Source organism: Corvus kubaryi, unplaced genomic scaffold (assembly GCF_017639235.1).
Source record: "Corvus kubaryi isolate FWS band 111438036 unplaced genomic scaffold, C.kubaryi_AGA036_p1.0 37256, whole genome shotgun sequence".
NCBI lineage: Eukaryota > Metazoa > Chordata > Aves > Passeriformes > Corvidae > Corvus > Corvus kubaryi.
The window spans coordinates 636004-650598 of NW_024581076.1; the positions used below are offsets into that span (position 1 = coordinate 636004).

The 14595-nt window shown below is 45.5% G+C and overlaps 1 protein-coding gene and 1 long non-coding RNA gene across 2 annotated transcripts in view; one reads left to right on the forward strand and one right to left on the reverse strand.

Moving 5' to 3' along the window:
- Nucleotides 1–1193: 1193 nt before the first annotated feature.
- LOC121662515 lies at nucleotides 1194–3628 on the reverse strand. Its single transcript, XR_006015311.1, has 3 exons — nucleotides 2844–3628; nucleotides 2463–2588; nucleotides 1194–1911 (listed from the first exon to the last, which is right to left on the reverse strand). It is a non-coding gene; the product is annotated as an uncharacterized LOC121662515 (long non-coding RNA).
- Nucleotides 3629–13210: 9582 nt separating this feature from the next.
- Nucleotides 13211–14595, forward strand: part of ENDOD1 (endonuclease domain containing 1) — a 10654-nt gene continuing 9269 nt past the window's right edge. Inside the window, exon 1 of the mRNA XM_042023732.1 lies at nucleotides 13211–13905. Coding sequence (XP_041879666.1) covers nucleotides 13612–13905 — 294 coding nt within the window. The 5' untranslated portion in view covers nucleotides 13211–13611. The remainder of the gene's footprint in view (nucleotides 13906–14595) is intronic.

The window sequence follows — 14595 nt, forward strand, 5'->3', positions numbered from 1 at the left end:
CTGTGTCATATCCCAAGTTACCTGTCAGTAACCAAGTATCCAGCAGTGTGTTTTCTCATCTTCAAGCCTCTATTGGCGCCCTGTGAAATGGGTTTATGATTTCTTCCACTACAGGCACTTTAAACTCAAGATCAAACCTTGCAGAGAAATTTGGCTTAAGGAATTTGGTGTTGTTGGGCTACACATCACAACAGCCCGAATTGAATGCATCATTCTGTGATGGTGGGTGTTATTCCTAGATTATAAATCTGTGGACTTTAAATCAAGAGGCACTGACTATGCTAATTATGATTATGATTATAATTAGCTGATTATGATAATTTGACTGTCGTGGTGGAGCAGAATGTTATGTTTTGCTCGGTAACATGTCCTGAAGGCAGTGCCTAATGTTCAGTTTTAATATCCATCTGGCAGAAGGTATCAAGCCTTGATTAAAGACCTCAATAAATGAAGGGACCTCTCCTGCTCTTGGGTTAGAGGAAAAGGCAAGCATTCCACTGTGTGTTAAAAACTAGCACAGTCCCTGCTCTGAACAGATTAGAAGACTCTTCAAATAGTAAGGGAATGGCTTTGTGTCTTTGGCCAAAACTGTTCCCCGGGGAACTTCCCTTCCCCCAGATTGTGTGTATCATTGTGAAGATGTGTTTTATGGTCAAGGGCTTGATTTCCTTAGAAGATTTGAGCACTAAAGAAGGATATTGGTGAAGTGGAGATGCCTGAGTCATGATTCCTAAAAATACCTACTTAGTTTTGTTGCAGAGGCACTTAACCTTCACAGGTCCACAACTTTTGGGTTTAAAGATTTCTAAACATTAAGATAAGAGGTTTTCCCAATCTTAAACTTGTTTGGATTTTGTTTAGGAGTAAGAAGTTTAGCATCATATTGTCTCCAGGCCCTAACAATGATAGCTGGTCTATTCCCCAGCTCAAGTGCTCAGAGAGCCTTTGTTCAGTAATTATTCTCAGAGCATGTCCGCTCTCATCATTATCACCATCAACTTCTCAGTCCCTCTGGGTCACATCACAGAGCTCTTTCCCATGCAGGGCTCACCCTGCATATGGAGAATTATTGCCCCACCAGGTAGGCTTTGACATTTAGGGACATTCTCCCTGTGTTTTTGACTAGGCAAGTATAAGGGGAGGGATTAAACTTCCACCAAAGAGCAGGGATGTAGAAGGAGACACCAGTCAAGTTCAGTGGTAAAGGTGTGAATTCCTGTGTTCCTGGATTATGCATTAAAATGCCATCAGATAGTGTAAACAAGCAGGCAATAACAGAACCCCAGATCTTTCCCCTTCCCATGGCTGCTCCAATCTTTGCTGAGCAATTTGGCTGTGGCAACTCTTAGAAAGGTACTGTGTACTGCATGGAAAACATGAGAAACAGAAGTCACCACTTCTCTTGTTCATTTCCTCCAGTGATTAGTTATACTCACAGTATAAAACTGCACCTTATTTTTAATATCAGTTGTCTTTGTTTCCAACCACGGGTGCCTTTTGTGCCTTTCTGTGATAATTTTAAAAGCCTGTGTTCTCACTAGGTATTTATACTTTGTAATCTAGTTTTGCTGCTGCCTTTGAATAAAGTAAGCAGCCTGGGCTCTTCTAACCTTAGGATTGCTTTCTTCCTCACATCAATTATTTGAGGACTTTTTCTTGCACTCTATCCAATTTATCAACAACAAAAATATAAGAATTGTTTCAGCATCAGCTCCATCAATGCAAACTAGGGAGATACAGTCGCTTCCCTCCCACAGCTTTCTATGTGATTGTTTATCTGAGGATCACACCGGCCTTTTTACCCACACCACAGCACTGGGGGCTTGAATCCAGGTACATGTCCGTGGTGACTCTTGAATCCTTCTCAAGGCTGTCATTTTCTGGATTAGAAAATGCCACGTAGTCTTTGAGCTGCAACACATAAACATACTTGGTTGTGTTACAGACATCGGTCTTAAAAATAAATCCTTTGCTGGTGTCACTGGCAGAGCCTCTTAGCTACTGTTTCTGGTACCTGTAGACATTCTCAGTGCAATTTTGTAGCTGCTTGTGGAACACACCAGGAGATTGATAAGGCTGATCAATACTTAACTCATGTAAGCACAGTTAACTATTAAGAGACAGCAAATGTTCATCACAAAACCTAAGAAGCAGGATTCATCTTAATCTTGTCAAGATAAGAGGAACGAGAATTTACTTGAAAACAACACAGAAACCGCTGAGCCTTCCTCACCAGTCACACCGGGACACATCATGCATGTGTGACACATATGCTAATGATACTAATGACTTCCAAGAACTAATTTGTATAACCACTCCTATCCCAAGGAATGTGATGACTATTCATGAATTTTACCCATAATACTGTGCCGTGTGTGTGTGTGTGTGTGTGTGTGTTTGGAGGAGCGATCCCCCACGCACCTGGTGCCGAATAAAGCAAATACCCACTTCTCTGACTCTACCTCTGAAGTGTCTCTTGGCCCAGTTTGGGGCGGTTCTTTGGTTATCCCAGTGCTTTAGGATGTAGGTCTCACCAAAGTGCTGGTCCTTCTCTGAGATCGTGGCAAGACTGCAAAAGATATTGTGTCCTGAAAGAGAACAAAAACATTTATAAAAATCTTATGCCTGTTTGGATCCCTGTTAATGTTTTTCTCATCTACTTCTTGGCCTGTAGTGTTATGAAGATTGCTTATGTTCCTAATGGACTTTAAAAACTCCCTTTTAGCCTTGCCAGTGTAGGGATTTTTCCTGTTTCCTGTGTAATTTTTCTGTTCTTGACATCTTCTGATGTGTATTCTTTGGCTTTTGGTTTCCCTTTCTTCCATCTATAGCATTACTCTTACCTGTTGATTTTCACTGATTTTTTCTGAATCCAGAAAGGAATTTAGTTGAAGAAGTAATTCCTGAGTTTTTGTGTCTCCCACTGTAGGCTATCTTCTTCCCACCCTTAAAGTACAGTAGGAGGATGAGCAATCTTCTCTTTCAAAGCAGTGCTCTGAAGGTGAGCATTTTCCCCAGCAGTGCACAGGTTCAGTGCCAGAATGGAAACCTCCCAGCTTGAATCTTCCCCTTGCCTCTCCATTCTCGTGAGAGCCTGTCTTTGGCCATCTGAGGCACAGCTTACATGGCTGATCAGCAGTAAATTGAAAATCCTGTTTCTGCTTTGGAGAGGCCACAGCACCACAGCACCGTTTCCTACCTCAGGACACTGTGTGCTTTGAAGGATTGTGCCTCCTGCTGGGAAACAGATATGGAAGGGCACAGGGGATTGTCAAGACTAGAAACTTGGTGCAGGAATGCTCAGCATCCGAACCAGCCTTAAAATAAGTTTGTGGGAAGTTGCTGTTTCCTTGATTGGAAAAAGAGTAGAAGCTGGGCAAGGCTGTGACTCAGCCGGTGAGTCAGCAGGGGCTGCTTTCCGATGAGGCCATCTTGTTTTCTTTGCTCTCCGTCACACCTTCCCTGCTGCCTGCCATGGGACAGTAAATACCATTTACTGCTGCTTCTCTTTGCTCACAAAGTCATTCCAGCCTGTAACCTCTGCCCTGACGCCTCCCACTGCACCGTCTCTCCAGCTTTCTGCTTCTGTGCTCCGTTCCATTCCATTCCCTGGGCTGCTGGGATTTTTGTGCCTTCAGTACTCCAGTCCAGGGTGTATTTTGCAGCTGCAAACTCCTGCTTTGTGGCAACAGAGACACATTGTGACCTATTCACCACAGAGGGAAAATCCCAGGAATGAGAAGGAATTCCCTGGAAGAAAAGACACAGGATGAGGACCTGATCTGGATCCTCCCCGAGGCAGTGGTGACCTTCATCAGACACCGCAGACTGTGGCTTCTCAGCCAGCCATTAAACGAGCCAGACCAGTGCTGCAGGTCCAACATACTGGTTTTGAATACATCTTCTGTTTATTGTGTCTTCCTCTGTCTGCTTCCCCACACACGCAGCTCTCTGCTGAGATCCCAGTGCTTTTCCAACGTGAGACGTGATGTCAGCCAAAAGGCACTCAGGGACTTGGGGAAGGGAGGGTGCTGCAGGAAGGAGTGGCGCCCCAAGACACACACAGCTAATGCTTTCTGGACTCACAGTCTTGGATGCATACTCAGCTCCATGGAAGCTCTCTTGTTTCTACTGAAGAGATTTTTTTGAGCTTGGACAAAGCAAATAATTTTAGCCATGCACTATTTACATCCAGGCAAGCAGCCATGACATACCTCTGTCTATGGTTGCATCCACTGTTAAGCAAAACTGTCCTACTGTTTTATTTATTAACCAAACATTTCTAATAGCTAAGCTAATTTTATCTTTTCCTTAATGCTGGCTGACAATGACTCAGTCTGGCTGGGAGGAGTCTCAGTAGTACAGTGCCCAGATTTTAAAAACCAGTGTTATACGGAAGGAAGGGCTGGCTGTCCATGTACCACGGGGACTCTGGCTTTTGATCTGCTCACTTTACCTCCCTCTTTGTGTAGATGTGGAATAAAGAAACCAGTGAAGTATTCCACAAGTGAGTTTGTTAGGCAGGGTGGAGTGGAGATGACCTTGTCTCTGTAAGAGATATAACTTTTAGCAATAACATCAGGAGCAGGTACACATATTTCTCTGTAAGTTTTTTAATGTTTTAATGCTTTATCAATGTTTTCTGTCTGAATCAGTCCTCAGTTTATGTGCATCTCTCCCTTAACTTTAGGATTACTCTCATACGGCTCCAGGTAAGTGAGGTATCTAGTCTAGGCAAATCTCTAGGGCCCTTTTTCTGTTCAGTGGGCAGTGACAGGTTCCTCTGGGAGATGATTCACTCCCTTGCTTGGGCAATCCCAGAAAATCCTGCTCTATATTTCATTAGTAATTTACAAAGGCAAGCAGAAGATGTGGAGTTTACAACATAAAACTACGTAAGTAGTTATGTTCCAAAGATGAGGTTAAGTTAGATGAGGTCCTTCTGGATTTAAAATTTCAATTACTGAAAGCTTCAAGATGCAGATAAGTACTTTCTGTAAACAGGGCTCTAAGGTATAGAGAAGCCAGTGTGGAAGCACAGAATCTCCTTATTTATCTCCAGTCTCCAAACCAGGAACGCAAGGAAGAGTTTATAAGAAAAGTGGAACAGCTATATGTCATCCTGAACAATTTAAAACATAATTCAGGTTTCTTTCCAGCAACATCTCAGTAGTGCAGTCCTCAAAACAATTGAAAAGAAGATTAGCCATAGGATCAATTTCCACTGCCTCCAAAGATGCCACATGAATGTAACATATTCCTACCTAAGCTGGTATCAGCCTGCAGTGAATTCTCTTAACCACTGTGATAACGTTTAGTTATCCTTAGTTATCCTTTATTTACTGAACTAGCACACTGTGCAAAGGCTTTGCCCAGTAATGAGGCCACTCTGGCTTTGGAATAGTTTTAACCAGCTGCATTGTGTCTTTCAGATGTGGGCAGAAGTCAGTTTATCCTGATTCAGATGGAAACAAAGAACAAGAGCTTGAAAAGCAGTGAAATCCCCGTAAGTGGGCTCAACCAGGTTGTTTTCCTTTCAGTTCTTGATTGAAAATTCACAGTATTTTAGCTGCTGAGTTCTCAAGGGAGGCTTTTTCAAACTCTCAGTGCAGAGGGCTGGCACTCAGAAAACAGGTATTTTCTTCCTAGCACTGCCACTAGCCAGGGGATCTTGACAAAGTCACCCCCTCTCCCCAAGGCTTATGCATTTCCCTTTTTATAAAACTACGAATAATGGACCAAAGGCTTTTCCTCTGCAACTTGTAGATGTAATGTCCCATTTAAATGCAGGCTCTGAAATTTGATTTCCTATATTACAAAGCCCACAGGGCTTTGACATTTAATTTTCCCATGAGAACTGTCACCTCTGTTTGAGCAAGACTTGTAAACTGGGTCCTGTTGTGGGACCCAGACTAACGAGGCTTCTCCTACGAGATCAGTAACCCTGGCTGAAGCCACTTATAGATGACACTGGCCTGGCAAAATTTGTTCCCTTCCTGGGTTTTGATCTCTGTTTTGTGATTTGTGCAGGAAGAAAGGAGGGGTTCAGTTGAAGTTTAAGTGGTTAGTGCTGGTTAGGAGTATCAAAACCCAATTAGCAGAATTGGTTGGTTCAGGATTTCTGGTGCCCAGTTCCTTCAGCTGAACATGGAGCTCCACTGTGGGTGTAAGCAGGAGGCCTTTTGAACAGGGCAGTGCATGCTCCCCTGAAGACTTGGGGCACACCAAGGTGTGTGTGCTGCAAATGCCTCTGCAGACGTGCCTCATGTTAGCAAGACCTTGCCTGTTTCTGCATCATTGCTATTGAGGATTAGTAATTGCATTTCCCTCCCTTTTCCTGATCTTCTTGTCCAGTTGCCTGCCCTGAGCATGGTGAAAGCAGCCACATCTCACGTCTGTCCCTGCAAAAACATGCACATTGAGCAGCTTGACCTCATTGCTCCTATCCAATACTATCTTACTGTGCCCCTAATAACTTGGCTTTGCTATCCTTGGAGGTAAAAAATTAAGCAGGAGTAGAGGAAGGATTCCTGGTCCTGTGCAAGATCCTGCACCCCACTGGTGGGGAGTCCCACCCACTAGAGCACAGCAGTTCATGAGCAGCTGTGGAGGGAAGACAGATAGAGCTGGTGCCTGTGGGGGTAGGGCTTTCATAGGAATGTTTGGCGTGTGATGAATGTGCTGCACTATTTACATCTCTCCCTCCCTTCAAGCTTCCTTTGTGCTGGAGCCTGCCTACTCCAGCTACTCCAGCAACTCCAGCTCCTGCAGTCTTTACCAGCTATGAGCTCTGTAGTCCGTGCTTGTTAGACTTCAAAGCACGTCCCATCAGGTGTAAGGATGATCAGTTAGGAACACGGGAGTGGTTATGCAGGCCTAGTGCTGGAGGGAGGTTGGAAGGCGGGGGTGCACTCAAGAGAGTTCTGGTTCCTTTGGCTGCTGTGCAGAGGAGATTGAGAGCACCATGTCATGGCACAGGCACAGGGGCTGCTGCTCAGAGGGACTGTAAGCAGAGTGGTCCAAGCTGGACTGTGAGACTCTTCCTCTTGTGCTTTCACTACAGAACTAAAGGACAGAAGGTGATTCTCCTTCTGACTATTTGTGCAAAATTCAATGGCAAGCAGCCCAGGGCAGGAGGACAGTGACTCCTGTCTCTGGCTCTTACAGGTGTGAGGTCAAACCTCTTCTGCCTCCTGATGGAGATAAGATCTAAACCTCAATCTTCTAGGTGCTGAACTGAGTTTAAGAGAGAGAGACAAAGTTACCTTTCCTCAGGGGTTTTGCACTTGTAATTTAACCTGGAATCCCAACAGCCACCTGTTTGTTTAGAGGTCTAATTTGAGGCCAGTACTTCCTTCCACCCTGCTGTTGATGTGACTAAAGGCACTGCTGCTTTTTTATTTTAGAGGAAATACCTTGTCCTGGTTGTCATGCACCGATGCTATTCTGTGAACTCTAAGGGCAGAATCAGAGCCCTATACTCATGGTAGTGACAGGATCCTAAGACTGCTGATCATGTTTTTCACATCTGAATTTTTCCCCAGGCAGTACTGGCCAAGAAGAACATATGTGGAAAATATGATATTACGTTTACGCCTAGCAGCAGTTGCAATATGTATTTCCGTAACAAGTCAAGGCCTGAAATGAGAATGGAGAAAGAGCTGCTCACTACTCTCTCACACAGCCAATGTAATTTATTTTTCATGGGCTAAGTCTCTGTGGGAGCAGGAGTACATTAGATCCTGCCTGAGGTTTGTCTGACCAGCTATGGACATCCTGGGTTCATTTTAAAGCTGGTGCAGAGGCAGAGGCACATCTGGAGGATGTCATCTCATCCTCACCTTGCTGTGTAGTGTGGTGCAAGTCACAGCCTTGTGGTGCCTGCCTCTCTGCTATGGCTGTTGGGATGACTGGGCTCCATAGGGGCATCTCCACTGCTGATCTGAGTGGCACAGAGGGTACTGGAACTAGGGAGCAGCTGGAGCCTCATATCCATCTATCAGGCCTGGCCAAACCTTTAATGCAGAACATCTCACTCCTCCTACTACTTGTTGGTTCCAAAACACAGTGGTGTTTCTGGAGACAGGCAGTCCTGGGTGTGGCTGCTATCTTGCCACTTGATTAGAGCTTCTGGATCCTGCCAGCAGGTTTAGCTTTCTCAAGGGTTATGGCTTTCTCCTTCCCTCTTCTGAGATGATGCAAGCCTAACAAGCCTGTACCTCTAATTTTGTTCCCACTCACCAGTCTTTTGTCAATGCAGACTGTCAGGAGCTGTCTCACGCCTTGTTTTGGGCAGCATGTAGCACGGCAAGCTCTCAGCATTGACTGAATCACACTACACTTCTGAAAATATAAAACAAAACAAATACTAAAAAAATCAATATTAATACCTAGAAGAAAAGCATGTAAGTGGATAACTTCCCTGTCCAAAACAGATTTAAGGTGGGTAAGAACTGTTGTGGCTCTGACTAATTGACAATCCGTAAAACAAAGACCATTACAGTTGAAACATGAACTCTTTTTTTGTAGTTGTTGTAAGATTAAGAAGCACCTCCTAATTTAAAGAACGGAAATACTGGAGCTTTCAGCACATCTCTAAATAGCTCATTTTGACAGAGAATAATTTGCACTATTAAAAATATTGCCTTATACTGCTAATCTAAAGCTATCCTACTTTTGCTGTCTAGCATGGAATTGTCATTGTGCTTTGAACAGTCTGAAGATTAACAGAGATCTCTTGGGTATGAAGACTGTGATAAAGTGCCAAAGGAAGCAGTCTTTGGATTTTATTAATTTTATTCAGTATTTATGCAATGTATTTATACTTCATGGTTTACAAGGTGTCTGTCAGACTCCCACTGTGCAAGCTTTTGTACAAAATGAGAGTATGTCTCTGTCCTAATGGTGTTACCATCCATAGAGCAGTTTGGGTGCTTTACTGTTCCCAGTTGTCACCCTTTTCCTCTGATTGTGCACCGTGGACAACCTCCTCTGCAGTTTTTTGTTTAAAACTTCATGGTCTTTTTCTCTTCTGATTTCAGCTGTGCCACCACTTCAGGGCATCCACTGTCTGCTGTGGGTGGACACTGTGAGCCTGGATAGGAGAAAATGCAAGTAAAGAAGCAGAGCGGTCAGATCAGCATCCCTGGCAGTCTGAGGCAGTTCGTGGCCTCTCACTAGTCCACCCTTGCTTGTGAGCATCATGACAGAGGTGAGCAACAAAGCAGCACTACCAGTGGAGGGCCCTTCCTCACCAGCACCAGGGACACCGTGGGGAAAGTGTGAGGACAAAAGGCAGCAGAGATTGGCATCAAAACCTTGTTTTAGGTGGGAATCAAAATCCCAAAAATGTGTTTTTAAGTTCTTCCCTGAAGAGTTTGTTGTCCTTCTGCCCACCCCCTCCCCTAGCCCTTGAATCTCTTAGTTATAATAGGAAGATTGTTTCACTCTTGCTTTTCTCTGTTGCTCAGCACTGGGCTCCCTTCCCAGAGCAAGTTTTTAAACTAATTTTAAAAAGAGACTGTTTCCCCATGGGGCAGTGAGGAGGCAGATGTGCTCTCTGACATGCCATGGCATGTTGGCTGGCACTGTTGTGCTCCCAGTCCAAGCTTGGTATGTCTACTGAAACAAATGGTGTCTCTCTCATGAGACTGCTTGCCCTTGGAGACACTCTCTTCTTCCTTTTCTTCTCAGAAGAAATGGACAGTCACATACAATATTAGAGTCTCACAGAGGCCATGATAGGAGACTGGAGATCCAGCCTAGAAAAATATTTGGAGTCAAGAATGTTTTGAAAGACTAGAGTAGAGGGGTCAAGCATGTGAGGAGATAGATTTTCTATTTGTAGCAAATCCAGTGTCAGCCATGTGAACAGAGACAGGGCTGGAGAAACAGTATGGGAAAGCAGACAGACAAGCCTGGCAGCTTCTTAATGTCCAGAGAGTTTGGATGCTGCATGCTTTTCAGGTTCATTTTGCAGGGAGGTATTCTTCCTTTTGAGAGGTTGTTGGTGCTTGAGACCCTTGGAGAACAGGAAGACTGCTCATCTATGTCAGGTCAATGAAGATGGATGTAAACGTTTCATTCTCCTTTCCCCCCTCTTCCTCCTAATATTTTCTCCTCATTTTCTTATCACAAGAGACCTTCCTCAGATTTCTCTCATCTTCTCACTTGACCTGTTACAACCTGCCTCCTGGGTTTCCTCTCACCTATTTCCATTCGTTTTCCTTCTTAACCTTTTCTTAGCCCCCCAGATTTTCAAGAATGCAGATCCTTCTCCACTCTAGTTTTTGTGCAGTATCTTCCTTTTCCTTCTGGTCAATACTATTTTCTGGATCCTTACCTCTTTTCTTGCCCTTCCTTGTCTCCAACCTCTCTTGATTTTCCCCAAGACACTTTCCCTCTGTCATGCCTTGCAAACCCTGTGTCTATACAGTTTGTTGTCTACAGCCTTTCTTGTCTCCCACACACCTCTGCCTGCCACTGAGTGATCAGCTTCCTCATGAGGGGAAGTGGAGAGGCAGCCACTGATCTCTTCTCTGGTGACCAGTGACAGAACCCAAGGGAATGGCCTGAAGTTGTGTCAGGGGAGGTTTAGGTTGGATATCAGGAAAAGGCTCTTCATCCAGAGGGTGGCTGGGCACTGGAACAGGCTTCCCAGGGAAGTGGTCACAGCACCAGCCTGACAGAGTTCAAGAAGTGTTTGGAAAATGCTCTCAGGCACATGGTGTGACTCTTGGAGCATCCTTTGCAGGCCCAGGAGTTAGACTTGATGATCCTTGTGTGTCACTTCTAACTTGGTGATTCTATGATCACTTTTTTCATGTGTCCCTTTAGCCACATCACTCTGCATCCTCCCTGGGCTCCCTCTGCTCCATCACCTGAAACATCAGGTTCTTGTCTGCACTGTTGGGGCTGCTCAGCTTATTGCACTGTCACCCTTGACGGGTTTGGAAAAGGCAGCCCCAGCTCCCATGAGGCCACACTGCTGCCACAGTTCATGCTGACACCACCAGCTCATGCTGCCCATTACCAACTCAACGTGTATTTTTCCAGAGCCCTTCTGCTCACATCAATGACCTTAGGGCTGTTTGGGATCTGATCTTAATACTCCTTTTGACATCAGTCCCTATAGGCATCACTCCCTGTGATGCCTACGATAGCAGATAAGCTACTGCAGCACTGAGTCATCAGAACCCCTGGCCAATTCCATCTCATTGTGTTTGAGTCCTCTTTCTTGCTGCCTTGGCTGGGAATGTAATCTTCCCAGGGCAGAGCAGTCCTTTTGTCTTTATCTTTTCAGCATGGTGAGTGCCACAGCATGATGATGGCACTAGTCTCTTTAGAAATAGTGATGTTAGCAAGAGAAAAAAAATATGCAGCTCTGTGTTCAAGGGTCACAACAGCTATCTTAAATTAGATAGAAACGGGAAAGGCACCTCGCTTGGACAGAAAATCGAACTGGGAGCAGAGGAGTGGAACTCCATGCTGGCTTTCAACAGATGTTCCTCATGGGAAGCGACAACCTGAAGCTCCTGCTCTTCAGGATGAGTCAGGTTTATCTGTTGGCTGGTAAATGCAGAGCTAAATTGGCAGACAGACCCCAGCCTCACACCTGAAAGGAAAGAACTCCTCAGAGTTTCCCAAAAGCCCATAAAAAGCCTTTGAGACTCAGAAGAAAACTTGGGGCTATACACCTGATGAGACAGAGGTGCCACTTTGAGGTAAGAGGTTGATTCACAGGTCCAGGACAGAGGCAGGATGTTTCCAGGTGGAAATCATTGATCTGTTCAGCGTGCTGGTGGCTGCTGTCATGCACATCTAGAGACACCTCATGCTGCCTTTTTGTTGGACTGGGACCATGCCCATACTGGGGTAATGCATGTCAGCCTTGGAGTGGGGTGTTTGAAGTCATTGTCTGGCCTAGGTTTGCCTGAGTAGCAGGGCTTACCATGCTTGTGAAAATATTTTCTTCTGCTGCCTAGGTAATTGCAAGTCTGAGATCAGAAAAGCACCTAACAGCTAAGGTTCAGCTTCAGTTCTTGATTTTCCAGGAGCTTTTTTACATCCAGGAAAATGAAATTTTATGTCTGTGCTTTCCTTTCCATCACCTTTCCTGAACATGACTAACTCTTTCTTTTAGGGCTGGGTGACAAGTCATCTGCCTGGACCAAACCCAAACCCACTTACTACATTTCCTGTTGTTCCCCAGCCTGTCCAGCCTGCTTCTGTCTGCCCTGGCTGATATCACCACACCAAGAGCTGTTGACGTATTTCCTTGTCTTGATACTTCCAGAAGTCATCCCTGAGTAGAGGAATGATAGCCATACAGTACAGTCTATTTTTAGCCTTTTAGAGACTCCTTCTCTGACCTTGGGCAGGCACTTTAATCACTCATTGTACCACTTCATAATTTTCAGTATGGACTAATCCTACCTTGTCTGCAAAGTACTTGTGGGATGGTAGCACTTGGGAGGTTTTTTTGCTTGGAAATTGTATTATAAAAGGGACTTGTGCCCTATTGGCATCCAGGATTTTTTAAGTTGTTGGCAGGACAGAGGATCACATCTCACTTCTTGGGTGGGAAAATGCTACCTTTTCTTGACTCCGAGGTACTGCTCTGTAATCTCCTTTCCGTCTCCACTATTTTGAAAACAGTCACTGAAGGAATACTGCTTTTACCCAGCAGTCACCAAGCTATCACAGGAAGCTGTTCATTGGGCGGATGGTTACTCTGCTGAACATAAACTCAGAGGAGCAGCTTCATTCCCTTTTTCTGCCAGTTCAGTAGGTTTGGGCAAAACGTTCTGAGGTGGATGCTGATTAGAGGTATGTGATCTGATGGTCTTCATCCTTCTCCCTGTTGTTAGTATCTTCTGAGGGAGGGTCTCCAAAGGTGAGGTGATACTGAAGGGTTTTGAATGCCCCATACAGCACCAGGAGAGATAGGAGGTGAATGCCTTTCCCAAGCATCTAAGCAGCTTGTGGCTGGCAGCAATAGTGGTGACAGACACCCCAAAAAGGGACAAAGGGGGCTCCCAGCATCTCCAGTGTTGCCACCTCTCTTCTTCCTCTCCCTCTCCTTTGGCCAGGCTCACAGCTGGAAAGGACAGCTAATACCTTCTTTGGGGTGGTGAGTCTGACTTTGCAGCATCCCCTCTGACAGCCTCAGGAACATTTCTGGCTGTGTCAGCCAAAATTCCTGCCGGGGACTGCTGCAATGCAGCACACCACACCCCCGCCGGCGCTGAGCCCCAGCCTGGACAGCCAGCGCTGCTCAGCTCCAGCCCTGCCGCTGCCATAGGCGTCCCTCCTCCTCTTCCCACCGAGCCCTGATGATTTCAGGTTGCTTGGCACCATCTCCTGAGGGCAGTTGCTTCCGCAGCGTGTGTCAGAGCAGCCTGGCACACGTTCGGTTTCACAAGGTGCTGCCTGCAGAACGCGCTGGCTTCCCGAAGGGATCGGCTGTGGTTTCGTATTTCATTTCCCTCGCACGCTACACCCGAATTCCAGACCCTTTCTGGCTTCGCTGCTGCATGGACTCTGACCGTAGATCCTTTGCCGTACCCAGAGGAGGCAGACCGGGCTTCCCTCAGCTCCAGGGAGTGGACCATGAAGACGTCAATTGTATTCTTGCTTTGCATCTCAGTTTTCCCAGGCTTTTCCCAGGGCAGAGTTGTTAGAGAGGATGAAACTGGTTTTGCCGAGTGTAACGTGTTCTTCCCTGGACAAGTCCCCCCCGAAGGATTTACGGAGCCGTTCCATGTGAAAATCTGTCAGCAGTACAACAAAGAGCCACGCTTTGCAACCCTCTACAGTACTAAGGACAAAATCCCTCTTTATTCAGCTTTTAAGTTTACAAAGCCAGCACAAAGTGAGGAGGAGAACTGGCTGGTTGAACCACAGGTAAGGCAGCTTTTCTTTCGCTGTAAAGCAACTGTTCCTGGAGAACATTTCCTCTGGGGTGAAGCTGGGGCTACAATTTTGCAAGGGAGGCAGGAACTCTGCTTGTTGAACTTCTGTTGGTATGAATTTAGCATGAGCAGAACTTATTTTTGTGCTTGGAACTGAGCAAACAAATAGTTTCTTATCCCAGGGAGCTTATAATGAAAACTGGGAGGCTGTTGCATGAATGTGCAGTCCCAGGGGAGAGGAAAGCTCTCTCTGACCACACCAGTGATGTGTCTGTCCTGCCCAGCCAGCTCTTGTGGGCAGGGAGCACTGCTGGTGGGTTAAACATTGCAGTGTCAAGTTCAAAGTTTGTTCTGTTGCCAGTGTGATCACAGTGTTGATAGGAGTTCTTCAGCTTCACTAAGCAGAGATAAAACATCCATTTGTGGTTCACCAAGTTGATGCTGCAGCTTTTCAGTGTGTCCCACTGTTACAGACTGAGGTAGGGAAATGAGTTGCTGTGTCCTGGGGCGTGCAGGCTTCAGTCAAGTCAGAAGTATGCAGTATAAAATGAATTTTGCCAGAGCCTCAGTAGTTTTTGTCTCCCCTGACGCTTGGCATGTTTAAGCAAGGCCTTCAGGCTGTTCAATTTAAAGGAAATCCTTTAAAAATTGGTGGTGCCCTAAGACAACATTAGCTCTTCTT